General features: G+C 37.5%; 1 protein-coding gene across 1 annotated transcript in view; it reads right to left on the reverse strand.

The window, feature by feature from the left end:
- LOC149959038 (nitric oxide synthase-like protein) overlaps positions 1-27,958 on the reverse strand; it is a 121,526-nt gene that overhangs the window by 15,767 nt on the left and 77,801 nt on the right. The window contains exons 17-24 of the mRNA XM_090167319.1: positions 27,774-27,893; positions 27,537-27,711; positions 18,542-18,677; positions 17,631-17,709; positions 13,270-13,463; positions 12,014-12,183; positions 2,310-2,520; positions 1,136-1,223 (exon numbers count right to left, since the gene is read on the reverse strand). Coding sequence (XP_090023445.1) covers positions 1,136-1,223; positions 2,310-2,520; positions 12,014-12,183; positions 13,270-13,463; positions 17,631-17,709; positions 18,542-18,677; positions 27,537-27,711; positions 27,774-27,893 — 1,173 coding nt within the window. The remainder of the gene's footprint in view (positions 1-1,135; positions 1,224-2,309; positions 2,521-12,013; positions 12,184-13,269; positions 13,464-17,630; positions 17,710-18,541; positions 18,678-27,536; positions 27,712-27,773; positions 27,894-27,958) is intronic.

Here is a 27,958-nt window from a genome sequence, read left to right on the forward strand (position 1 = left end):
TATCCTAAATTAAACTTATTACAATTAGTTCTTTTTCAGTGGTAGAAAAGTTATATTTTTAAAGGTTTGCCTTATAAAAATGTCACTGCACAATGACTCTGAAGCTCTTACTTTTAGTTTAGCGCGCCCCCTTTCCACATTTTCACTGTGCCGTTTAAGCAGTTTCGGCCACTTATTTTTCCTCACGCCACTTTTGTTGCCATTTAAAGGGAATATAACCTTAGGTATTTGGTGTGGAACACCAACGTTTGCAGCTCTGGCAGCTCTAGCCGCTCTTGCCTTTGGATTCAAAAATGTTTGGCGCCCCTGTACAGGGAAGTTTGAAAAATTCAAGGGGTCTTCCATAAAGATTGCTTTGCAGGTTATATTCCCTTTAATTTAGATAGAGCAAATACAAAATCTTAGATCTTGTACCCTAGATTCGAAAACATTGCCTCGCACCATAGCCACTATGGTATCCAACTATAGAAAGCGGAGGTCACGTGCTGGAAGTAGGTAAGCGTTTCGTTACAAAACCGTCAATCGGAAATCTCTCTGAATTCGAATCTAGGGTACGGAGTTCTATATTATCTTTGGAAAGAGGAAAACGCAGGGCCGGATCTTGGACTTATTAATACAGGGACGTTTCGGATCCCCTAAAATACAAAAACACTTTTACCCATTCCTCTCCCCACTAACTAAAATATGAGTAACTCACCATAGACAGTTTAGCACCATATGGGGCATACTAAATCTGAATATTGAAAATATCTGCCTACCGTTGATATCCCATATACTTATTTATCTTAATAGGTGCTTCAATAAAATATCTTCAAGGAAATTGCCAAGGAGTAATATTTCCGAGAGCCAGGACCTGCAAGTATCTGCTTATCGAGTGTTGAAATAATGGTAACTTTTCACCTGTAATTAGAACGTCGTTTTTTGTTAAGCCTTAATACGTCAAAAAATTCTACACTTTTTGCATACCGTACTAGTGAAAAGTTTCCATCATCTCAACAAGCACTATATAAACAGTAACTTGCAGGTCTGGCTCTCGCGAATATTACTAATTGACAATTTCCTTGGAGATGTTTTATTGAAGCGTCTATTGCTAATCCAGCCCTGGGAGAACGTAAACGTCGAGCACAGAACTTACCTTCGAATGAAACACGGCACGGGATCACCGATGTTTAAATTTGCAAGGTAGTTCGAGCAGACGCCATAATGAACTGGCCCATCGCCACCTACAACAAGCAGCTCGTTAATTAATAATATCATTGGAAGGAGGTTAGAACCATTCAAATCGTGGTAGATATTATTTGGATTTCTAAAACATTTTGGGTTAAAATATCGTTTTCCTTCCCCAATTCTATTCATCAGCTTCCAAAATCCGACACTTGGAGGAAATATGAACAACGACCCTTGATTTCAAACATGAATTTATTTTTTAATTAAAAATATATTCACGAGATCATAACATATATAAATTCGTAACTGTCTGTTTCGCTAGATGGCGCCGAATACCCCATAATTTACGTTTTATAAAACGATGAATCAATATGGAAATTCCAAACATGAATGGTTGGCTTTAGTGTTAGCAGTCACCTTCTATATGTTTCTTTCCTTCAGGAGAAAGAACACGTTCATTACTTCGCGCTGTCCCTTCCTTAAAAACACACCTCTCTGCTATACAGGGTGTCTTATATTGCTTTGACATTATTTTTTCACAAAATATATTTCACCTAGTAGTCTGAAATGATCAGGATATAGGTATTAGCATAAGACTATCAAGGCCCCCCCTAAGTTTGAATTGGGCATAAGGGCCCATGTATTTAGTACTAGAGAGGCGCTGGAGAAATCCAAATTAGGATCTACGCTACCTCAGTGGCGTAGCGAGGATATTTGGCGCTTGGGGCATAACCCCAAATTGCCGCCCCCCCCGACCCGTTGCCTCCGGAAAACCACATTATTTTGTATTATTTAAAAAAAGGGTACTTTTCAAGATTCAAGAAAAATGAGTTTATTATATAATCCAACATTTCCATTTTTAGGTCGAGTAGTGAATTATCCAATAAACGCACAAGGTGTAAAATACTTTTACATAAAAGGCCTTTTAACCAAATTGCGCTAAGGGTCTTAAAGAAATTGAAAGAAGGATTATGTATTCCTTGTGGTGGAATCAAAGGTAATATAGACCTCGTACCCAAGATTCGAAATCATTGGATTGCGTGTAGTCAAGCTCTCTGTTTTCGAATTTAGGGTACGAGGTATCTATTATCTTTGGTAGCATATATAAAAAGAAAAACCACCGTATATAGAGCTTTTCATACCTTTGGTTCGGTACGTGACAATTGCAACTGTGGCGTGCACTTCGCCGGGAAAGGCGTCGGGAGAAGAGCTGATGCTGTAGAACCTGGCTTGGACGGTAGGAAGATTGACCAAAAGAAACGCTGGATCCAGATCCACAGTGGTGAACTCCTCCAATACTTCGAAAAAGTTGGGATAATTGTGCGCTTTCCATTCCTCGTACATTTGCATTTGCTAGCGAAAATGGAACAGCTTCAATAAAACTATTTAAGCAATTCGCACGCTGCTCTTTATCTAGTCCTGGCCACTTGGGCATAAAGGGGGGTCAGAAATATGAGCTAGTATTAAAAAAAAAGACGGCGAACGTTGATGCTAAAAAATGGGTTAGACTAGAGCTCGGGGAAACGGATAAATTAACCGCCAAAATTTCAATTAATCATAAAAAATTCAATTAACTGTATATTTATGGATAATATTCACGACTATTATATGATTTAATATGCAACAAATAAGTTCTAATTTTGCCGGGAGTAGTGGCTCACTCCTGTAATCCCAGGCGTCCGGGAGGCAGAGTTTGTGGATGGCCGTGTGAGGACGACCACCAATCCCTCAACGATTGGTCGGAATACTTCCGCCACGGGTGTCCCCACCAGACTTGGAAATAGTGATATTTTTAACAGGGGTCCTACGGGCTCCCGACCCCCCATAACTTTATTTTTATTGAGAGCCACTGGCCCAAGGGGGTTCAGAAGCGGCGTAAAAAAATTAATTTCCAGAAATGTCCATGATATTTGTAATAAATATTTTTTAATTAATTTGGGAGCCATGGTGGCCCGCAACCCCCGTTCGAATGATTTATTTTAAGGGCCATCTGATTTTTTTTAAGAGCCATTGGCCCCAAGACTCCCGCTATTTCCAAGTCTGGTCCCCACCCCTGTCCCCACGTATCCAACCGTTGGCGTGGCCGTTACACATATCTCGCCCTGATTAATCAAATGAACGAGAGGACTCAATTGTCCCACACGTCACAATCGAATAAAAAAAAAAGTTCTAATTTTCTGATATGGATATAAAAGAAATAAACGGAAAATTTTCTTAACGACGGTTTTGGCGTCGATGATCGCCATTTTGAAAAATGAAAACCAGCCGTAAAGAAAAGCGTCTTTTGACTTGAGTATGGACGTAGGTAACACAAGAACATAAAGGATGACACTTTCTATTGTATTAATTAAAATTTTATTACTGAACTATTTTGCGACACTGACGCTCTCGCCAGCTTCGACTCGGACTGTATGGTACATTATCGTACTTTGTAGTAGTAAATTTAAATTTGGGTCTATGATAAACAAAACCTAGATTGAACCATATCTTCGAAAATCAGCTCGGTGATAATTTTTGACAATTGTCATAATTATTGTTGTTATGTTATTTATGATCTTAGTATATTTGCGAGATAAATATAATGAAGGTCACCCTTGCTTTAAAATTTGCTCCATAACAGAAAGTCACTAATGGTACACGTCGACTCATTCTAGCTGGTAATTTATTGCGATAAACTGACCAATGTTGGTTTAAACAGAAATTTTTACTCTGCTCTATCTCTGCCCGATAGGGCACAGTTATTTAAAGCTTCAGCGAACGTTTCTTTGGGGAAATTTAGTGAAGCCAAAGGCAGGAAAAAGACTAGTGGGACAGCTAAAAAATTTCATTTTCCACTTCTCATTTTTAAGCACCTGTCAACCAAAACTGGCAGAATTTAAAAGTGGTATACCACTTTATTGATAAAATTGGCGAATAAGTAGATAAGTCCATAATGAAAAGGGATAATAAAACTAAACCCTAAACAAATAATTTTAAAAACTTACTAATAGCTCGTACTTATTCGCCAATTTTATCAACCTTTACAATGCAGTTCATACTCCATAGGTGGTTCCTTTTAACTTAACATACCACTTTATTGCCACTGCTAACAATATTAGTAAACACTTCTAGAATAACATTAATTTAACAGTAGAGATATATATTATATCTCTGAGAGCGAAGTATTCATCTCCCTATAACCGCTAATGTTTTTCGTCTGAAAATACATTAACAGGATCTCGTAAATTTTTCAAATCACGTTTTGGAACAAAAACTAGTGTGGGTGAAATACTAAAATAGGCCTTTCCATAAAATATTTCTACGTGCTTTCACTGTTTTTTCTACGTCACAAACCACCAATTTCGCTAAAACCACGGCCAACTTTGATCACGCGTTGTTCGCGCTGCAGCGGCCAACACATTCGTCGAAATTCCGCGAGCAAGGATTTTCTATAACTGTACTATAACGTGTAGGAGTTCAGCGCCACGCTCGGTTGTTATATTGACTTCAATGTAAAAACTATTCTAAAAATAATAATCTGCTAGGGGCGCTCACGTCATACACATCTTTTGCTCATAGGTTAACACAGAAATGTCGACGAATGAGGTGGCCGCTGTAGCCATAGAAATCGAATAACAAACTAGAACGCTTAATCGAATGGCTGACCAGGTACCGATTAGATTCTTGGCTAAAACGACAGTAACCTCATCTGCGCTGCCTCTAGAGGCGCGCTCGCACGTAACTTTGTCTAAAAGGTTTCCCCCACCCCATTGAAATTAATGTAAAGTTGGCGATAATTAAACGTTAATTAACCTACCAAATGATATAAGAAATATTCCACTGACAATTTTTCCCGTTTATATGAACTTAAATGTAATATAAAATCGTCTTGAAAAATCGTTTATCGCTTTACAACATTCAAAAATAATATTTTTCCCGCACCATGTAGATTACCGAACATCTGCTCGTCTAGGTAAAGTTTGCGAAAAGTATTAATATCGTTCCGAATTACAACCTACTTTCCTAAATCTCATTTTGCTTTCTAATACGCGCAAATAGGAATAGAGATGCTTGTGGTAGGCTGTTGTTCTGGTCTCGCGTCTTGTCGTGGTAATAAGATAGGATTGCGACTCGGTGATCGACTTGGTGATGATTTGCTACTCCAGCTTGGAGATTCATTGTCAGGACTCTGGATTGGTGGTTGCTGATGACTCTGGATCGGTGGTTGTTGATGACTCTGGATCGGTGGTTGTTGATGACTCTGGATCAGTGGTTGTAATACTGATCTGTACCCTGCATCTGGATTTGGATTCATTTTACTGGCTCCAGTTGTTGATGTCTCAGACACGGTTGGTTTTAATAACTTCTCACTCCTTAGTCTCAATTGGTTCTGATGTTTTCTAATAATACCTCTCCCAATATCAATCCCATACATCATATTTCCGATAGATTTTTTACAGTTCCCTCTATCCAATTTTCTCCCTTACCATAGTTTTTTACAAAGACTTTTTGATTAGGATGAAACTTATAGGTAACATCACTAATTTTTACTAATGGTTTTATCGCTATTATTATTTTCTTCTAGCATTTCAATTATAGGTTTATCGATGTTGATATTCTCATTACCTCTCTCCTCTTTAAAGTTCGTTGGATGGACCATGTCAAGTTTGGAGTGGATTTCTCTTCCAAACATGATTTCCGCTGGAGATTTACCACTAATTTGCGGAGTGCGGCGATAGTTTATGAGAAATCTTGCTAGTCTTACGTCTAGAGATCCATTGAGAATTTTTTTAAACCTTCGTCAATGACATCAATGGCAGAGTTAGAAGTACCATCTATTTTTTTTAATAATGTCTTCACGGTACGCACCACCCTTTCAGCCTGACCATTTGAAGCAGGGTGATACGGTGCAATGGTCAAATGCTTGAAGCCGTTATTCTGCGTGAAGATTTGGAACTCGTTACTTGTGAAACAAGTGGCATTATCACTCACCAGGGTCTTCATAATTCCATAACGTGCCACGTAAGAATGTGATGACTACGGCTGAACTGGTTGTTGAAGTGACTCCGATTTCCATCCATTTCGAGGTAGAGTCCACTAATATTAATAAATATTTCCCATTTACCGGTCCGGCAAAGTCTATATGGATATGAGTCCACGGTTGGATCTCCTCGGGCCACTTCAAGTATTCAGCCTTTGGAATGGTTGCATTTTGCTGACAACTTGAACGTGCTCTAATTCTGTCCTCAATGTTGGTGTTCAATTCTGGCCACCAAACTTTGCCCCCTGTTGGCCCTCAAGGGATCGGAGTGTGCAATAACTGGTGGCTTTACCGGGGAGTCGGGGTCCGGCTCTTGTAACCCGTAAGGGCGGTGGCGCACTGGGAGATGTTAGCTCCGTCCAAAGGGTCCTATCTCCAACCTCCGACTTCGGTCAGGTGTGGGCTGGATACTGGGCTTCGGCCCAGGCTAATGGAGAGGGGCCGGGCAAACTGGCCGCCTCGGCGGATTGAGTAGCCTGCTGTGGGGCTGCGGGCCTCCGTATGAGGGCACGGCGGACCCATCTCCCGGCCTTTTGGGCTCCCACCGGGATCTCCGGTGCCAGCTGTGCCGGGTTATGCGGGCTGCTGTGTGCCCGCCGTTCCCCTTTAGGAGCTCTTTCCAATGGGCTTGGCTCCCTGCCTTTGTAGGTGGGGTGTAGGCCGGAGTTGCTAGAGCATCCGTTCTCTATCCCACTGCTGTGTGCGAAGTGGCGGGCTGGTCGTCCCATTGTTGCACCTTCTGCTGGGTTGAGCGGCTTGCGTCGAGGGTGCGACCATCAGTAGTGGGGTTCTGCTACCCATGCTGGTTTTTTCACCTGTCCGTGCTTGTGGACGCTGGCGTAGGGCATTCTGATGATAGGCCTCCGGTGGTGTGGTTCTTTTCTTACCGGTACACCGGGCTATAAATTCTGACAACATGGCTAATCGCTTTGTTTGCACCATTCCCTGGTGTTCGAATGATTTATACCTTTCTTATATCTAATTTCATAGCTGTGCGCTCCTAATGTTAACCATTCTTATTTGCAATATATATCAATAGTTTACCTCCAGCTGTCGACCATTCTTTCCCCAGTCTCTTTGCAGATGACACAAAACTTATCAAAATTCTTAGTACAAACACATCTAACGCCGAGTTACAACAGGATCTCTCTAAAGTTGAATCTTGGCAAAAAATTCCGGTTTATCCTTCAACACCTCAAAATCCAATGTGTCTTGAAAAAGACTGTTTGTAATAGCTTAGTAGTCTTGAAAAAGGAAATGCGCGACTTTTGACGGGTTGCGTTATCCTTTTGTGGGGTGCTGTGTTTGTTGCTTATCGGTGTAACAGTGTGTTGTAGCTTCTCACTGACACCACGGCAAACAGGTGTCAGGTGCACCTTTCTGCCTAGCATGTAGTATTTCAGTCGATTCAAAAGATCAAGTTTTTAAGGGAAAAATCTGGAATCGCGGTCATTCATTCTAACCCTCTTGAAATTGGCAAAGAAACCTGCTTTCTAAATAAGCATTTTTAGAAGGCCCAAATGTAAAAATCTTACGAACTGAAAGTTTATTTCGATTTTGGAGGCCCAATCATAGGCACCTTTTTAAAAATTTGGAGGCCCCCAAGTAGGCCTACACTTTTTCAACGTAGGCACGTGCCTACTTGTGCCTATTGCTGGCGGTGAGCCTGGCGGGGTGGTAAATTTTAAACGCGGTTACATGAAGAGCGGTGGATGCGTTTTAAGTCAACGAAGGCGCAAAATTGTAAGACGCGTTTCGGGTACAACGTTAAAACCGCGAATACGACACAACGATTGCTCGTATGTAAAATGATCAAAGAACATATTTTGTGGGAAATAGCCGGACCCTAATGTTCATAATTGGGTTTATAGCCGTACATACAATACTAACGTAGATATTTGCGATAAACCATTACTGTGCACCGGTTTCCCCCATAACCATTGCTCGTAAAACAACTATTTCTAACAGTAACCTGTGAAAAGATATGCTTTTTTTTAAGTAATTACTCCTAAAATATTTAATTACCATTCTTCATTTTTTATTAAAAAAACTAGCTTTCTATGATTTGAAAGAAACGCGTTTTCTAGTGCGTTCTTAGCGATTGGAAATTATGGTAAAAAGAAAACTATTTCTAACACTAACCTGTGAAAAGATATGTTTTCTTTTGAGTATGCCCTTACCAAAATGGGAGTCTTACTTTAGTCGCCAATTAGTCTGAATGTAGGATTAAGGATTTTTAAGTATTATGTAAGCATAAAAAACTGATACCAGAATTGTGGATCCTAAATAAAATCTATTTTAGTCTCAATAAAAGAGTTTTATTATTATATATTTAAATGAAACTCATTTTAGTCTCAGTTAGGAACATTCATTTCTATAGACTGGAAAGAAGTTTAATTGAGAGTTGATTATGAGTTACAATATTATATTAAAATAAGAGTTATTTAATACTTCAATTTAGTATCATATGGGGAGACTAATTTTTGGGGACTTGAAAGAGGCTTATATGAGAGTTGATTATGGGTTACAATATTAGATAAAAATATGAGTCATTTAAGACTTCACTTTAGTCTCATATTTGAAGACTCATATTTGGGGACTTGAAAGAGACCTAATTGAGAGTTTACTATGGGTTAGAATTTTAGATAAAAATAAGAGTCATTTAAGACTTCACTTAAGTCTCATATGGGGAGATTCATTTCTGGGGACTTGAAAGATACATAATTGAGAGTTGCTTAGAGGTAACAATTTGAAGTTAAGCTAAAAGTAATCGTAAATTTCATGTTAAACTTTCGACTGGATCCTCTTATCTAGCTATTTTGGTAGTGTTATCTAAAATGGTCTTACGGGATTGGCTGTCTATATTTGGTTAAGCTAAACTTACTTGAAACCCTCACATACTTAAAATTAAAATTTTTGTTATAAAATAACAGTTTCAAAATTTTAACTCTATTTACTAAATAATATACTTGAAATTCTTCAAATTGGATATTTCATTTCAAGTAAAATTAATTCTAAGTATGAGTGTGTAAAACAACTGAACTGGGTCAAAAATAGCCGAGCATCTAGCGCCATCCTTGAAGTCTGGAGATTTTAAAACTTGCAATCCAGCATGGCAGCTGAACAAAGTAGTCATTTTTTATTCAGTATTTGAGTAGCCAGATAGAGGGTCATTATAAAATTAGATATTTAGAAAATAATTTTATTTTTTTAAAGGACACCCGAGCGTAAAAACTACCAGCTATATAGCGATCGCCATGCAATAATTGGTGAAGAATTTCGCTATAGATTGCAGTGGGCCGCTCACATACAGAGCACCCTGGATGTATATTAGTTTTACTGATATCGGCAGATTTCCAATTACAGCTAGAGTTCTTTTACCAAAATCGTGACTGTCACTTTTAAACTTAAAAAGGTTTTATTTAAAACTTTTACAGTTCAAAATGCAACCTCAAATCAGATTTAATTCATACTTATTCTGAGACTAACGAAAGTCTTAATTACGGTTGCAAAATATCTTGTAAAATCAAGTTTTAAATAAGTATGCAAAAATAAACACATTTAAGACTTGATTTAGACTCAAAACAAGTATGAAATAAGTAATAAATAAGGATCGATGTATTTGGAATTCCTGTGGCTTTAAGACTTGATTTAGACTCAAAACAAGTATGAAATTAGTTATCAATAAGGATGTATTTGGAACTGTGGCAGCTTAAATGAAGTCTTAAATGTGTTTATTCTTGCATACTTATTTAAAACTTGATTTTACAAGATTTTTGCACCGTAATTAAGACTCTCATTTTCTCAGAATAAGTATGAATTAAATCTGATTTGAGGCTGTATTTGGAACTGTGGCAGCTTTAAATAAACCTTTTTTAAGTTTAAAAGTGACAGTCACGATTTTGGTACACGATTTAATAACGCAGTTTTGAGCCATTCTTCAACTTTAATTAAACATAAGTTACTTTAAAGATTTAAAAAAAAACCGCGTTAGCGTCGAGCTAAAGTCGGCCATTTAATCTTAGGCGAAATGGAGTGTTAGTTCACCAGTTTGGCACCGATGGCGTAACTTTCGTTGCCAGCCAAACGAAAAGCATGGACCAAAGGCAGGGTTTTTTAAAAGTTCTAATCGGAACCCACGACAAAATTTCAAAAATCGTTCTATTTTGTTATCCGATTTCTATGGCTGTAGCGTGAGAGATCAAAGTTGGCCGTGCTAAAACTAACCAATAACTTGGCTGTACTTTTGGCATTTTTCGGTAAGATTTCCACAAACATTTTACACGGAGCTCAAGTTAGGCATAGTGAATTTGGAGTTCAAACATATTTTAATTTACTTTCGATACTAATTAGATGAATTATTATTGCAATACTCATATCAACTCTGTTAAAGTATTGTTAATACTTAGACATTTATTAGCTAGTATTTTATGATAAACAACAATCTTTACGTCATACACTACTGTGGCTGTCATAGAGATAGAAAAGAAATAGAGGGAAGATTACCGCGTTAAGGCACCCCTGTTTTTGACAGGGAAAATTCATCCCCCCCCCATGAAAGCGGAGATGGGCAGAATTTGCAACGCCATCTATCCTTCCTTTGTTTACATCAAATGACAATTGATTTTCCAAAAGGCATAATGTATTTCATTTCACCGCACATCGATGGCGACACGTAATCTGCCCATCTCATGGCTTCCTACATTGGCGAAAAGGGGGTCGGCACTCGCGGTCAACTTCGCCAGATACAATAGTGCCTCTATTTCTTTTCTATCTCTATGGTGGCTGTCGAAGAAATTTTAAGCCTTAGTTCACAAGGCTATAAACATCAACTATTAAACGTCATCGAAACCGTGCCAAAATGTTCGTTATTTTAATATTTAAATCGTCTCCTTTTATGACTAGTTTAGTAAACGAAATACTTTTATACTTTTAAACATTTGATATAACAAATTTATTAATATCACTTGGATTCCTTTTAATCCGCCGTGTACTGTTTTAGTAAATACTCACTCGGTAGCAGACGACATACCGAGCGAGGGTAAAAACTTTGATCAAAATCATCCTTGCAAAACAATTTTCCTTCCCACTCATATCGTAACGAACATTTTATGGAAAGGTCTATTCGTTAATATCCACAACTGAAAGTTCAAGTAGCGCCATCAAGATGCATCTTATGATCTTTATGAATTAATCCTTCGCATTTCGCGATTTCGTCGGGTTGGGAAACGTTTGATCGCGAACAATGATTTTTTAAAACTTCTTCATCGGAAAAATATGGTTTATAAATAAGCACCTTTTCCTACGCAATGTTATTTTTATAGTGTTGTAAGTCGGGAGATTTTCTGGAAAATGGCCGAGACCTTTTTCCGTATTTTTCCGAAAGAAAATATAAAAAGTTTTCATTCCATGATTAGTGTAATATATAATTTGCAAATTTATATACAGCGGCATTTTCGCCTAATTTTTTCGAATCTAAAAGTAAAACTAAACCTCTAGACTAGTTTAAACTAATTAACAATGTAACACCATTAATGTTATGTAGTATGTTTACTGATATTAGACATTTTATATCGATAAAAAGTTAAAAACATTAAAAACCCATAAAATTTTCCGCAATTCGTAAAATTTTCCTCATTTTATTTTTCCGGAAAATTAACAACACTATATTTTTACATTTTGCATCGTTAGGCGCGGTAGTTTTTGAGTCGTAATTCGGCGTATGGTTCCGCGGTTTGGCAGGAAAATAGCTAAAATTGAGTCTGCGAAGGTACAAGTATAATTTTTTTCGGCCCAGATCGATCTTTGATAAGATGTATAACTCACCGTGGATAGAGTGAGAAGCAGGGTTTTGTCCTTTTCACTTTTGGCGTACTGGACCATTAGGGAGAGGAGCTTCTGACTGGGGGGAGTGGTTATGTCTAAATATCTGGTCAGCGCGGTTCGAAGGGAACACGGAGGGATGCGCTCTTGACTCGTCCAAATCGTTTTCACTCCTGCAATCACAATCAGTTCAATGGCAATCATTATGGGTCAGAAACAATCCGAACAGCGATCATTCTCTATAACATTGTTCTGTCTCTTTGGGAATTATATTTTACTGAGAGCGGACGTCATTTATAGGTAGTTACAATACGAGCGAATTGTGGTCTAGGGTGGTACAGATGACGGGGCGATCCTAATAGGGGCTGTTCACAAATTACGTAACGTGGTAGGGGGGAGGGGGATTTTGGCAAGCGTTACGAAATGTTACGTGGTAGGGGGAGGGGGGTTTTGGCAAGCGTTACGAAATGTTACGTGGTAGGGGGGGAGGGGGGGTTTTGGCAAGCGTTACGAAATGTTACGTGGGGGGGGGGGAGGGAGGGTTCACTGAAATGTTACGTAACACATCTTATTTTTAATATCGTAAAATAAAATTTTCTCCATTTTCAGAAACAGTCACAATTATTAAAAACATTTGTATTTTCATTGGTTTACTCACGTTTAAAAGTATTTCATACCCATGGGTATAAAGTGTTGCGTAAAAATACAGTTGTAATTTCAAATGATAATTACAAACAATAAAATTTAGTACCTGATCTTATTGTACTTTATTACCAGCATATTAGTTGTTACGTACTATAATAATTTAAGGGGGGGGGGGTTCGATATTTGTTACGTAATTTAAGAAGAGGGGTCTTTCCATTTGTTACTCTTTGTTACGAGGGGGAGGGGGGGGAGTCAAAAAAGTGGTTTTTCTGCGTTACGTAATTTGTGGACAGCCCCATAGTGAATGAACTAATTTTTAAATCAACTCAAAGGTAAAATGACAACGCTTTATCTATCTTAACTAATAAATAGGAGCCCGGGTTACCAGTTTTGTACCAGGCAAGCCAATACTATCGTACGGCATTGGTTAGTTATAGATTATACAGGAGGCCAATTAGAACCGAATAAATACCTAAATATTCTAGATATTGGAAATTGGGGCCCAATTTCAAAGTAAGGATATAATATAAAATGTTTTCGATGCAACTTGGGGCGTGTGAATACAGTTCTATGCTAATGGTGAGTTTAGGCACTATAACAACAAGGAATCCTACCGTCCAAAGTCTGTTTGTACGTTTTCATTTGAGCTTCGATGACGGCGTCGGTGTCCGGACACATTTTGCTTAGCCTCGCCAACAGTTTCTCCACGAGTTCTGGTCGATTCGATGGAAATATTGCCAGATGGTCTCCGGGAACAAATTTGAAACACGTGTTGCTAGTGCTGAACTCAAACAGCATTGTTATTCGACTGAAATGATATAATATTTTATACATATATTAAATATAATTATATACAGGGTTTTTCAGGAAGATTGGCCAGGGCATTTTTCTCAAAACCTATTTCATCTAGAGTTCTGAAACTTCAGGGTATATTTATTGGCAAGGGAACAAATTTTATTTATAATTTCGAGAGCACGCCCTAAAACATTATCATTGAAACGTTTTGTCTGACGCCTATCGGTGAAAAAATTATTAGAAAACTACGAAATATTTTCCGATTTTTACAAATTTACAAATTTAAACATTCGCAAAACGTCAATTTTCACTTAGATATTACGTATAATGAACAAAACAATTTGGTAAAATAGCTTTAAATTAGTTATAAGCATAACACTATTCAGGGTACCAAATAATAAGTTTTATATTCAATCAAACAATTTGACATTTAAGACCTATTAGATACATAAGGGCATGCTATTTGTCCATGAACAAAGCATAGCGATATTCTGTTTTATTGTCATTAAGGAAATCTAGTTCAAAAGAGTTAAAAGGTTCAATAATTACTCCTTCTGCTGCGATGCAGATTTCGTACCGAGTAACCATATTGCGAAATAACCTCTGAATCATATCAGGAGTTACGACCGCGGTGACAGTCGTTTGATACACTTGATGCGAGATGAACACCAGAGGAAAAAGTCGAGAGGGCTTAAGTCTAGTCATTTTGCCGGCCAAAGAACGAAACCGTTTCGGCCAATCCCTCGCTGTTAATGTCTAGAGCTACGTCGTGGTGGAACCAACGTCGTCAAACACCGGCCAATGGAAGTTTTTCCAACTCGTTCGCAACCAGAAATGGGCAAAAACCATATTTTGGAGCTCACGCACCTCTCATTTGCAATGAAAGCCAATATTACAGGAGCTCTTTGAAGAGCGGAGAGCGCCCACCTCTGTTCTCAACTTCATTTTGTACGAAGGCTCATTAAGACGAGGTGGGGGAAAACGGTCCAATAAGACGATTTCCGACTAGACCTGCCTAAATTGCTCTTGATGGTAATGAGGAAATCCACATAAAGGATGGCCATCACTTCACATGTGTTGCTTCTGGTGGTTGAAAGGACCATCTCTTGAGATACTACCTGTAGACATAAATATTTCGGATAGTCATGGGCCATGTTCATGAGTCAGTTGCAAAAGTCGAATCTTCGTGCCATTTCCCCATCATGCAGAGTTGCTCGTAAAGGATGGAAGTGCTGCGCTGGTGGTCAAGAACTTTCCAGACATAACCCCTTGGCAATCCCAAGCCGTACTAGCGGTCCTGACGCTTGCTCGAGGGTAAGCTGCAAATTTGGGCCATAACAATATCTTCTATATTGATGGATTGACATTACCATAAATTTAAAGTCACGAACCACTAGGTAGATTAGGTCTACTATTAGGATAGCGCCTTCTTAACAATCGGATAACTCTCGTAGAATTACGATTGTCTTAACCAAGAAATATCTCTCGCATAAACTCGCGCTGTTCCAAACAATACAATACTGAGGCATACTTAACTTAAATGAATAACTTTTCAGAAGGCATGCCTTTAAAAAACAAATGAAATAATCTTTGGACAACGCAAAATAGGGCTTAAATGTCTAATTGTTTAATTGAATAAAAACTTATTCTTTGGTACATTGAATAGTGTTATTCTCATAGCTTAATTTAGAAATGGCTCCACAAAAGCTATTTTAGGTAGTACCCACTTCTTTTAGTTCATGGCGTAATATCTAAGTGAAAATTGCCTTCTTTGATGGGACAAATTTTATTTGTATGTTCGAAAGTACGCTCTACAATTTTTTCATTGAAACGTTTTGTCTGACGCCTATCGGTGGAAAAATTATTTTTTAGAAAACTGCGAAATCTATTTTTTCGAAATATACAAATTAAAAAATCCTTTACCAATAAATATACCCTGAAATTTTCAGAACTCTAAATGAAATAGTTTTTGAGAAAAATGCCCTGTCCAATCGCCCTGAGACACCCTGAAACTATGTATTTTAGAAGTACGAAATTTTCAGGGGTATTCAATGACTAGTCATCGTTTTAAATTTTAATTTTCACGAAGATCGGGGCATTTTTCACCGGTAGGTTGCAGACCAAAAGTTTCAAGGAGAAAGTGAAAGAACAGACTCTAAAAGGTAAGAATAAATTTGGTTTGGTTAAAATTAGCCTATTTTTCACTGAAATATGAGGTTACGAAAAAACAACAAGTCGGTCGTAGGAGGCAATAGCTTTTTATTCCATTTATTTTAATCGAAAATTGGCAAAAAAGGTTTCTATGTTGGAATTAACCACTTGGAATTTCCAAATACAAAATTAGTTTACAAATGTGATTCAAATATACCACTTTCAGCTGCGATACACATCTGGGCACGGTAAAAAAGATTTCGAAAAGAGTCTTGGATTTCTGGACAAAACGATTTCTAAATAACTGGCGCGTTCCGATTACCTACACTGAGATATAGCTCAAGCATATGGGTGCACTGCTGCAAATTATAACGATTCATATTTAATTTGAATTGATAATTTCTAATAATTATTTTATTTCGTAGTGGTACAGAATACTAAATGTCAACTTTTTTAAGAGTAAACGTAAGTAAAGAAACAGAAGACTACGCCTATTCTTAATTTCATTTAAAAATGTCAAATGTTACTTTTTTTAGAAATTCTAAGTGGTTAATTCCAACAGAAACATTTTTGCCAATTATCGATTAAAATAAATGGAGTAAAGGCTATTGCCTCCTACGACCAACCTTTTTTTTTCTTGACATCATATTTCAGTGAAAAATAGGCTGATTTTAACCAAATCAAGTACAACCTTTTAGAGGCTGATCTTTCCCTTTATCATTGAAACTTTTTGTCTGAAATCTACCAGTGAAAAACTATTTTTTTCCAAAACCCGATAATTGTGAAAATTGAAATTTAAAACGGTTACTAGGCCCATGGAACTAACTAACGCTAGGGACGGGTCGCCGACGAGGAAGTGCGAAAAAAGTCCGAAAACAACTCGCTCTAGCGGAAATTCGATGCAGTCCTGGAAAGGCGATTCGCTTTTTGGAAGGGAGGGTCGGTAATCCGAGGGAAAATAAATTGGTCTGCTATCTCGGCTGCGAAAGGAAAACACGTGGCTTGTTTGTAAGGCTTAACCTGGCCATACATAAATGACAAATTTAACTATTTTAGTCAAATAATAAATCAAGCATGGAATTAACTAAGTAACGTTAACTAGCGTTCGACTTGTGATATGGCTGCGATACTAAAATACAAGAAAAGTCCACCACCTTGTCAAGAAGAAGTAATTTGCATATAGTGTAATTACGCTTTGGGGGTTTTGTAAATATAACAAAATCAACATCTTTCATACACTCTTTATGCGCTTGTCGATTGTCACTTCTACAACCACTGTATACGCATATTTTGGCTCTCACCATATTCGTTCAATTTAATGAAATTCGCCTTAATTATTTAAAAAATTACAAAACCGCCGATGGAATTCGGAAATACCACAGAATAGCGCACGAATTTTTAATAAAAAAATATCGTATATTAGTTTGCACACTGAATGATAGGTGGCGTAAAGAACGTACTCGTTTCCTTTTCGAGTCACCAAATTCTGGCGGGGTCAAGAAAAAGGCGTTCTTCACCGAAGCGATAGGGAAATGCGGGCCTGCGACCCGTCTCTAGCGTTAGTTAGTTCCAGGCTAGGCCTAGTCATCGAATACTCCTGAAAATATCGTACTTCGACAAAACATAGTTTTTGAGAAAAAAGATTAATTTCAAACACCCTGTATATGTATGCACTAGAAATATCTAAGGAAAACTATGGTGACAAGGACGATTCTTAGAAACGGGCATGGTCACCAGGGATATTTTCTCTGACAACGTACTAAGCTAAACTAGGCGCGTAGTCGACATTAAGCTTTGTCTCGAACAAAACTTCACTTACCTTCCTATAGCTCTTTTGGAACCATCTAAATACCTGATTCTACGCGGAACTAGATCAGTTTCGTGAAGAAAGTTTCAAATTCTACACAATTATATTTATTTTATGATAAATCTATTCTCAGAGTGGATGCCGTTATTTTTTTCCCGCGATAGCCAGCCAATAAAATTTAAATTGATAATGTTTAACATATATTAACTTATATGAACTTACTGGTCTTCCTTTGGATGGAGGCTTGTTTTTCTTATTAATTTACATGGTTTCACATCTCGATGTGATATTCTGGATAGCTCTATAATAAGAAATTACAGCTATTACTTTAGATTGCGGTGTGGCTATCAAAAGTAATTGTATTAGAGAATCAGTTTCTTTAAATGCTCAAAATGACATGATTGAGAAAAACCAGTTAGAGAGAGTTATTGACTGGGAACGATCCGCTAGTGTCAAAACAGAGTTGACAAAACGAATCGCGTAATCACCAAATTTAACTTAAATTGGGAAGTGTTTTCTTAAATGTGTCATTGGAAGGTGCTTTCTTAAATGTGTCATTGGGAAGTGCTTTCTTAAATGTGTCATTGGAAGGTGCTTTCTTAAATGTGTCATTGGGAAGTGCTTTCTTAAATGTGTCATTGGAAGGTGCTTTCTTAAATGTGTCATTGGGAAGTGCTTTCTTAAATGTGTCATTGGAAGGTGCTTTCTTAAATGTGTCATTGGGAAGTGCTTTTTTAAATGTGTCATTGGGAGGTGCTTTCTTAAATGTGTCATTGGGAGGTGCTTTCTTAAATGTGTCATTGGGAAGTGCTTTCTTAAATGTGTCATTGGGAGGTGCTTTCTTAAATGTGTCATTGGGAGGTGCTTTCTTAAATGTGTCATTGGGAAGTGCTTTTTTAAATGTGTCATTGGGAGGTGCTTTCTTAAATGTGTCATTGGGAGGTGCTTTCTTAAATGTGTCATTGGAAGGTGCTTTCTTAAATGTGTCATTGGAAGGTGCTTTATTAAATGTGTCATTGGGAGGTGCTTTCTTAAATGTGTCATTGGAAGGTGCTTTCTTAAATGTGTCATTGGAAGGTCTTTCTGGCGAACGTCTTCAGAATAAGAAAAATAAATAGTTGGTCGAAGCTAACCTTCATAAATGTCAACTTCTTTGTTGGACTTGACGATTCTGGCTTTGTCGGGCGCCCACTCAATGGCTCCTTTCAAGGAATCTTTCATCTCTTTGATATTGACATCGTCATCTATGCAGAAAACATCGAGTGATTCCTATGAAAAAAACAAGGTGCACAAGCTAATAACTATTTGCCTACGATCCATTACTTTTCAACAAATCAAACAATAAATGTGTTCTAATGTAAAACTACAAGTGAAGGCTCATTAAACACTCTAGGATTTTCCATAGGATATTATCCATAAGGCTGACTAGGATGAAGCCTAGGGTCCCATCTCAACTCCCTAAAGCAGGGAACCATGTATCGCAAGGCGGAGAGGGATGTCGAGGGGCTAAACAAGTTTGAAGCCAGGGTTTAATAGGACAATTTATACACGAATAGCTGTCAAGAGGGAACCCGACCTTGAAAATACAAATATTTCGGCCTTGATAATCATCGCTTACAAAAGTAAAATAAAAATTATCCAGATACGAGTCGTTTAGGCCGCTTGAACATTAGTCTATTAAGTCTACCCGTCAGCAGATAGTTTAACAATAACCCTCATTGGTATTAAAATAGCCTACAAACACTCATCTTTATATATTAGAAGATACAAACAAACACTCATCTTTATATATTAGAAGATACAAACAAACACTCATCTTTATAAATTAGAAGATACAAACAAACACTCATCTTTATAAATTAGAAGATACAAACAAACACTCATCTTTATAAATTAGAAGATACAAACAAACACTCATCTTTATATATTAGAAGATACAAACAAACACTCATCTTTATACATTAGAAGATACAAACAAACACTCATCTTTATAAATTAGAAGATACAAACAAACACTCATCTCTATAAATTAGAAGATACAAACAAACACTCATCTTTATATATTAGAAGATACAAACAAACACTCATCTTTATATATTAGAAGATACAAACAAACACTCATCTTTATATAATAGAAGATACAAACAATCACTCATCTTTATATATTAGAAGATACAAACAAACACTCACCTTCATATATTATTATATACAAACAAACACTCATCTTTATATATTAGAAGATACAAACAAACACACATTTTTATATATCAGAAGATACAAACAAACACTCAAAAGGTTATGCAAAAATTTTAAGGAGTTGTAGGGGGTGAGTTGAGAAGTATGCCTGTTTTTCCCATTTTCCTACGATGAGTTAAAAGAGCGCCAGAGAGCTTCAAAGTGTGGCGTACTAGCCCCTGGAAGTAGGCTGCAACAAAACCAAGCAGCAGGGAAATGCGAACAATTATGTTTGACTCGTGTGATAGGTATAAAAGAACTTTGTAAACAAATCGAAGTAACCAGCGTAAAAAAGTAAACTTAAACAGTAATTAAAGTCCCCGGGGCCGGCGGATAATATGGGAATGGTGGGTAGAAGTACCCACCCGGAATTGATGTCATCAAAGACGGTTCTGTGGGGATAGAGCCAAGGCCATTGTCACCGAATAGCTAGGTTTCAACTCTCATCGAAAAGGTCTTACAACGAATATAGAGCCTTGCCGCTTACAAAATAATTTTAACAATTTTCCCGGGACTACGTGATTTTCCTATCCCATTCTTGATGAAGTTAGTTCATAAACGGGATCGTATTTAATGGTCTTCGTTGTACCGGCCACAATTAAAAATTCGTCACTGAGAGATGAACCTCTTTGGCGGTTCCCCCCCCCCCCCTTCTTCTTCGCCCGATTGTAGGAGTGAGTCCGAGCACGGCCAACTTTGATCACGCGTTGTTCACGCTACAGCGGCCAACCTATTCGTTGACGTTGCTATGTTAACCTATGAGCAAAAGATATGTGTATAGTTTTTGTATGGAAGCCAATTGAACTCCTATAGGTTAAAGTAGTCACGGAATTTCGACGAATGGGTTGGCCGTGGTCCGAGTGACGCGTTGTGCAGTTAAAATTCAGTTCCAACTATGCATGCGGCACTGCCCCGATTAAAATAAATTAAAGTAAATCATAAAAATCAAAATTTAAAAATACATAAAATGTTAAAAGCATAATTTATATACGTTTATAAAAGTATATTTAAACGTTTATGTTTGTCGTCATTAGTCTCTCTGTATCAAACATTTTTATCAAACAGTTATTAGCTGTTACATTTCTACCTCGCGTTGGGAAGTAGGATTGGTAAGTGCATAGACTATAACATTTAGAAGATAAATGATACTAAATGTATATTACATATATGATATTGCGTTGATTATTCGGTTAGGAGTGTTCTCTATTGTAAGTGTTCAAATAATAAATCACTGATTCTCCTAAAACTGCTTATTTGACACCAAAGCTATTAAGTTTCCATTTATTTTTTAATAATTATAATTTAAATAATCGGTGCTTAATTTTAAGGAACGACGTTTTCTACCACAAATTTGTGTAAAGAAAGTACCCACAGTTGTCTGTACTACGTTTTATAACGTTGTCTCTACCTTTCTATATAAAATATACTAATAAATATTAGTACCCAGATCCTTCAAACATCGTTACACCTAGGAGCAACAAACACAAGGATAACGCAGCTAGCCTTTAAACACGCTAACGCGTCTAGCCAATGAAATATGTACGCAAGAAAATCCACGACTTTTGACCAGTGTTGCCAGATGGTGGGAAATTTCCCATATTGTGGGAATTTTTTGGGTTAATTTAGGCTCTTTGGGAAAAAGGTATTTTTTTTTTCAAAAACGTTGATTTTGTGGGAATTTTCATGTCCGCGGGTTATCCTATGTTTTTTTTTTTAAATTTGACAATCAACAGAAAGCCCAAAAATTATCTGCAGCTGTGTATTTTCGTGAATCTTGTGATTTTATAAATAATATAAAGGAGGTGCCTCCTAATACTGCAATCAATCAATGCATAAGCCTAACAACCAAAATGTTTAACCATTGTAGTTTCAATAAAATTTAATTTTAAAAAGTTATGTTTTCCTTGGGGGCGGGGCTAAATATGGGTGTGGGAATTTGTGGGAAATTTACTACCCAGCAATGGGAATTTCAACTTTCAAACATTGGCAACACTGCTTTTGACGGGTTGCGTTCTCCTTGTGTGGGGTGTTGTGTTTGTTGCTCCTAGGTTACACGTAGAGTCATATGAATTTTAAGAGCTACATGAAATAACGCGTCGAAATATATAAAGCTAGACGGGAATTTTAAATACGAGTAATTAATGTCGGTTTTTGAATTGTTTAAATTTAAACGTCGTCAAGTATCCTTTTCACCTCGACATTCTAATATAATATTGAAACACCATCTAAAAGCCGCGACATGCTTTAACGCCGATGATGATCTATAACTTTGACCCTTATGGGGTCTCCATAACTATTTTAGCACTGGGCCTCCAGAAGTCTAAGGGCCCGTTCCAGAGACGAAAAAGTCTCGTTAAATAACGAAAAAGGGGGCGTGTCTTGTTAATTAACGAGACTTTTTCAAAAACGCGTTCCAGAGACATTTTAACGAGACAAAAAGTCTTGTTTTTTAACGAGAGCTAGACGAGAGCTCCGGAGCTCTCGTTAACGCGTTCGGAGGCGAAAATGGTGGCGGAGTTTCTTCGAGCTAACGTGATAAAACAAGGTGTAAACAATATCGAAACAGAGGTCCCGCTGAAAATAATGTATCGCGAGTGACCCAATACTATGAATTGAATATAAAAAAAGGATTTTTGGCAATACCAATCAAACATTTACTTGAAACCGCGTTTATTGAGCTACAAATGGGAATGGCCAAGGCCCGAATTGAAGATGCCCCATAGATTTTGCTACGCAGGTAAAAATTCCTGTACCACTTAATCATATGCCGTATTTGTTTTGGAAAGACGGCGAATTATTATTGACACAGAATTGTTAAGTAGAGTGTTTGTCGAATCATATAAATATCAACAGTCAAATTATTTTTGTATTACCCCTTGATTTTTATTACATTTGCCTCCTTGTAATAAAATATTTTACAATTTCTAACCAACACGCATTTATTTATTGAAGTCGCTTTGGTATTTTTTAATGTAACGGTCATTAAAAGACAAATTAATTCCTTTCCTGTCTCCTAATGATAAGTAATCACCCAAAAAATACTTCAGAACATTGAAAGGTTTGTTAAAAAAATCAAATCTACCGCCAAACCGAGTATGAGTGAAATGTAGAGGGTAGATGGAGCCGTGTGTACATGTCATTTGAGAGAAATAAAAAGCATTCGGTGGGTAGTCGAAGGCGGTAAAATTTCCTGCTTAACCGTTGTTCAAACCAAAATGGCAGAGTATATTGCTCTTTTGGCCCTTCGCGGAGCAAATGCGATAAATCGTAAATAATGTTGAACCAGATGTACAGAGAGAAAGAATGTATCGTGAGAGACCCAATCCTATGGATTTAAGTAATGAAGAATTTTTGGCACATTACCGTTTACCTAAAACGGTATTTATAAAGCTTTGGGAAATGCTAAGGCCTGATTTGGATCACCCAACACAGAGAGGTCTTCCAATTGATTCTGCTACGCAGGTAAGAATTTCTTTATCATTCTTTAATAATTAAACGAAGAGAAGAGAAAGACTGATCTTTTCGTTTATATTTAAATATATATATATAATATAAAACGAAAAAAAGGAACTGTAGTCTTTTCGTTTCAATGTATTTGAAAAGGCACTAATAGAGCAATTGTATTATGAAATTATCTTATTACAGATCCTCATATGCTTGCATTTTTTTGCGACGGGTAGTATTCAGTGGGTCACGGCGAATGATTATCGACACAGAACAGTCAAGTCTAGTGTGAGCCGCATCATTCGTCGTGTGACAGCGGCTATCAACAGTCGCATGCATCATTACATCAAATTTCCATCAACCCAGGAAGAGATCATCCGTACAAAGCTAGGCTTTATGGAGAAGGCAGGTCTTCCTGGGTGCCTAGGTAGCATAGACTGTACCCACATCCCCATCCAAAAACCGAGTACTCCCGATTCACATGTTTATCTGAATCGTAAAGGCCGGAACTCGATCAACGTCCAGTTGGTAAGCCATACCTTTGTATATTGAAATTGTGTAGTTAAAAATATGTTCTCCATTTCTAATATTTGCACAATACTTTAAAATTTATTACACATAGGTTTGCGATTCCACCACTAGAATCCTGGACGTTGTGGCGGACTGGCCTGGGAGTACTCACGATTCAAGCATATGGGCAAATTGCGACCTCAGGACCCGTCTCTCCTCAATGGATACAGAGGGAACATGGCTCATTGGAGATAGTGGCTACCCTCTGGAACCTTGGCTGATGCGTCCCATTCTCCATCCTGGAACTCAGCCGCAGGAGAGATTCAACCGTCGCCTCAGAAGAGCCCGAAGTTGCATCGAAAGATGCAACGGTCTCTTCAAATCTCAATGGCGCGCGTTGAGTGACTACGGAGGGAATTTGTTGTATAAACCTCAAAAAGTTTGTCAATTTGTTCTCGCTTGCGCCATTTTGTACAACTTCTACCTTGGCGAAGGTGTGGAAATGCCCGAGTCAATGGTAGAAGATGGACAAGATGATGCAAGTGTTTCCCCCGAGCCCCATAACCCACGGTTGGAAGCTCGTGCTAATAACATTTTAAACCAATTGGCTGAAAACCTAGAACATCGCAGGAATCAGTAGACCAATTGGATTAAAATGGAATTTGCATGGCCTTGTAAGTGTTCTAATTAAACTTAAATTTAAATTAAACATTTTTCTAATTTTTAAAATTGGCCCCCTCCCCCACTTTATAACGAGGATTACAAAAATTCTCAATGAGGTAGTCAGGGGTCCAGCGTTTGGTGATCTAAAGTCAACTACCTGCAATTCCCAAAACTTTTTGTGCCAAAAGGTCTTGTTATTTTATCACGATACATTTTTATTTTTGTTATCTGGTTATTCCTTGTATTACACCTTGATTTTTTGCATTTGCTTCGCTTTTAAACTCTATTAAACTGCCATTTTGTTAAAAGCTGTCTAATTATTTCATAAAAATGTTATATAGGATTTAGTGATAGATTATATATATTTCCCTGGCTCAAATGATAAATATTCCCAAAATATTATTGTAAAGGAATAAAACATATAATCAGAATTCAAATTTACCGCGAAATTGACTTATTTATTTACGAAAAAAAAATAATAGATGGAGACAGCTTTTTGATAAAGAAAACATCAGCTGACAGAAATATCTAGAAGAAACGTACAACCAAGGAGCTATCCTCCTTGGTATAACCGCTGATAGTGATTAGCATAATAGTTGAACAATGAACATAGTGAAATGGGATATCAGAATACAATGGAACAAAGTAATTAATTAATTATTCAAAATAACATTATGTTTAAGAGTGAGGGTTTATATGGGGTATTAATAATATTTTGAATGATAACAAATTATATGTTTGAGTTTGAGGAGGGGTTAATTTTGAACTCATCAGGCACTACAGCATTATGAATACCAATGAGAATCAGGTTAGTGTGTACAAATGATTTGAGAATTCTTTCAAAATTTTTATGGTCTGCTCTTCTTGATTGCCCATTTCACTAAGGATTGATGATAAAATATCGTTGAGCTTCTCCTGATTGTTAACAACAGATTGCGCTGCCTTATCTAAAGTTTCAGTCCCGCTACTAGGATTGGACTGTTGCGACAACTGATGGGCTACTGGTATGGCACTTTGCTTTTTGTGGCTTCTTTTAGCAATTGGCTTATGTTGAGTGGAGCTCTCCGGGACGTTATTAGGCGGAAATGGGTTTTCCGGTAAACTTTCTTCTGTTTATGAAAATATATCTAAGGTAAGGCAGTTGCTAATCTAAAATAAGCCCATTTCCATTTATACTCATCTGTGCAGTTAACTCGATCCCCCTACTCTTTTTGGATGTTATTGGATTACAAATTGATGAAGCTAAAGAAGATTTCACATAACTAATGGAACCCGTATTCAATTTTTAATGATATTTTACCGGGGCGTTTCAACAAGCAATGCCTAACATCACCACTGCCAACACTTGGTGGTGTATCCATAGGGCTTATGTGAAAAACTCCTGCATTTGGAGTCCCGGTAAATGCACTTGTATTGGTCTTGATGGTGGAGTGTATGTAACATTGTGGGCAGTGACTGATAATGTTTGTTTCTGCACGTGTAATGTATTACTTTTAATTGTATATATCTATAAATTGTGTACTGCATGACATACTTGGAAATTTATAGCCACAGCGTCTATGCGGTTATCACTACCAGCTATCCCTCTAATTGCCGTTTCGCCAATTAATTTAAGAACCCTGAGCTCAAGAGGTGACAGCTCATCATAAGAGGCTGGACCCCCTCCAGTGGCTTTTTTGTACCTAATATTGTCTTGAGCCTTTTTCTTCACTACACTTTTGAAGTCTGACCATTTGGTTCTTAGTTGAAGGCCTGTTCTCATCACACCCATTCCGACTGCTGAAACTTCCTTGGCAATTTCGTCCCAAGCTTCGTTACGTCTTCGTTGGTCTCATATTTTTTTCCCTATCCCCATTTCCCTGTTAACTATCCCTAATCTTGCCTCTAATCCTGCTACAAGAGCTTCTATTTCCCTACCATAGAATCTCTTACGCCTTTGCTCACTTTCTTCCCCAGCTTTACTTTTTTTCGCCATTGTAAATAAGTCAAGTTTGAAGATAAAATATAAAATATAATAAAATAATAAAATATAATATAATAATAATAAAATATGAAATATAATAACATATAATTGAAAAATCTCTTTATATCCAAAAAGTTTAGCCGGTTTCGCTCTGAAAATCCACTCAACTGCCAACCGCTTCCGACCGCCAAATTTAAAGCGTTTCATTGGCTACAGCCGTGGGCGGAGCTTCGGAGAAAAAAAAAAGGTGAAATAACGAGAGCGGGAGTTTACGAAGTCTCGTTAAAATGTCTCTGGAACGCGTTTTCATAACTAGTCTGGGTCTGGTTAAATCAGTCTCGTTAAATTACGAGTTTCGTTAATTAACGAGACTTTTGAAAACGTCTCTGGAACGGGCCCTAAATCCGGCCCTACAGTCAGGCATGGCCTATTATGTATGTTTTTGCATTGCGCAACTAATACGATGCAATAATAAATTTGATTTAATGCAAAATTTTTGTAGTTTTCAGCTATAACAATTTCTCTTATGAATTTGTTCGCATAATGAGTATTATTTTATAGGCCTATCGTTTTATGTAGCATAACCCAATACATCCAACCCCCCCAACCTTCATCTGTCTTCCCACCCGATATTAACACGATCCGCCGGCCCTGAAATTCCCTGCTGCTTGGTTTTGTGCTTGTTGCAGCCTACTTCCAGGGGCTAGTAAGCCACACTTTGAAGCTCTCTGGCGCTCTTTTAAATCATCGTAGGAAAATGAAAAAATAAAATAAATAACAGGTATACTTATCAACTCACCCCCTACAACTCCTTAAAATGTATGCATACATTTCTGAAGCACCCTGAATATTAGATAGTGTTACGCTGGTCCTTTAATAACCTTGAAAGCTCATTCAGTTCCTTTGGTAGGTGCATTTGCTTTTTAAGTCTAAAACCTAAAACCACTACCACTTGTCTATTTATAAAATGATAGGTATTTATTGATGTTTTACGCAATTGATCGTTAAAAGTGGCTATTTTAACAGCTGTTCAGAAGTAATAGAGCGCTTGAATATCGACTAGGAAATAGGAGTTAAATTCATTTTGGTGTATACTTGAATTGATAAAACGATATGTCACGTCTTAAATATTTCAAAAATTAATAGCAAATATATTTAGTTCGTTATTTATATTATTTGGTGTGATTACTAAATAGCTTACTTCATTTCAGTATTATAGATAACTACAACAACCCAGTGCAAGTTTCTAGTACATTCGCCAGAGTGGACTGTTCGGCAGAACAAACGTGCCATTTGAGGAAACGTAATCTTACTTGAAATACTGACGAAGCCCATTCTCGAAAAGAATGTTCTTGTCCGCAGAGTTCGTCTCCCAGACCAATGTCAGATATCCTCTCGCCACCAAGGTCACTCAACAAACTATCTACGAAATGTCCGAAAGCGCAAAAATTTGGATAGGCACTTGAACCCAGAGCGAATACTGCGTATCTGTTGTAAAAGAGTCGCAATCATGGTCTTCGTCTGTTTTGTAAGAGATCGGATAATCTTACCTGATGCTACTCATTGGACCTATGCTTGCTTCCGAATTGGATGTTGAACTAGATCTAGTCAATTCTTTCGCGAGTCTACTGCCATCGGAGCTATTTACTCTCACGAAAGATGTTGATATCCTACAAGTATAACGTAATGTTTATTGAAAACAGCGTACGCCTAGCATCATAAGCATGTTAAGCAT

Source organism: Leiobunum rupestre, chromosome 2, assembly GCF_980474605.1.
Source record: "Leiobunum rupestre chromosome 2, qqLeiRupe1.1.hap1, whole genome shotgun sequence".
NCBI classification, from domain to species: Eukaryota; Metazoa; Arthropoda; class Arachnida; order Opiliones; family Sclerosomatidae; genus Leiobunum; species Leiobunum rupestre.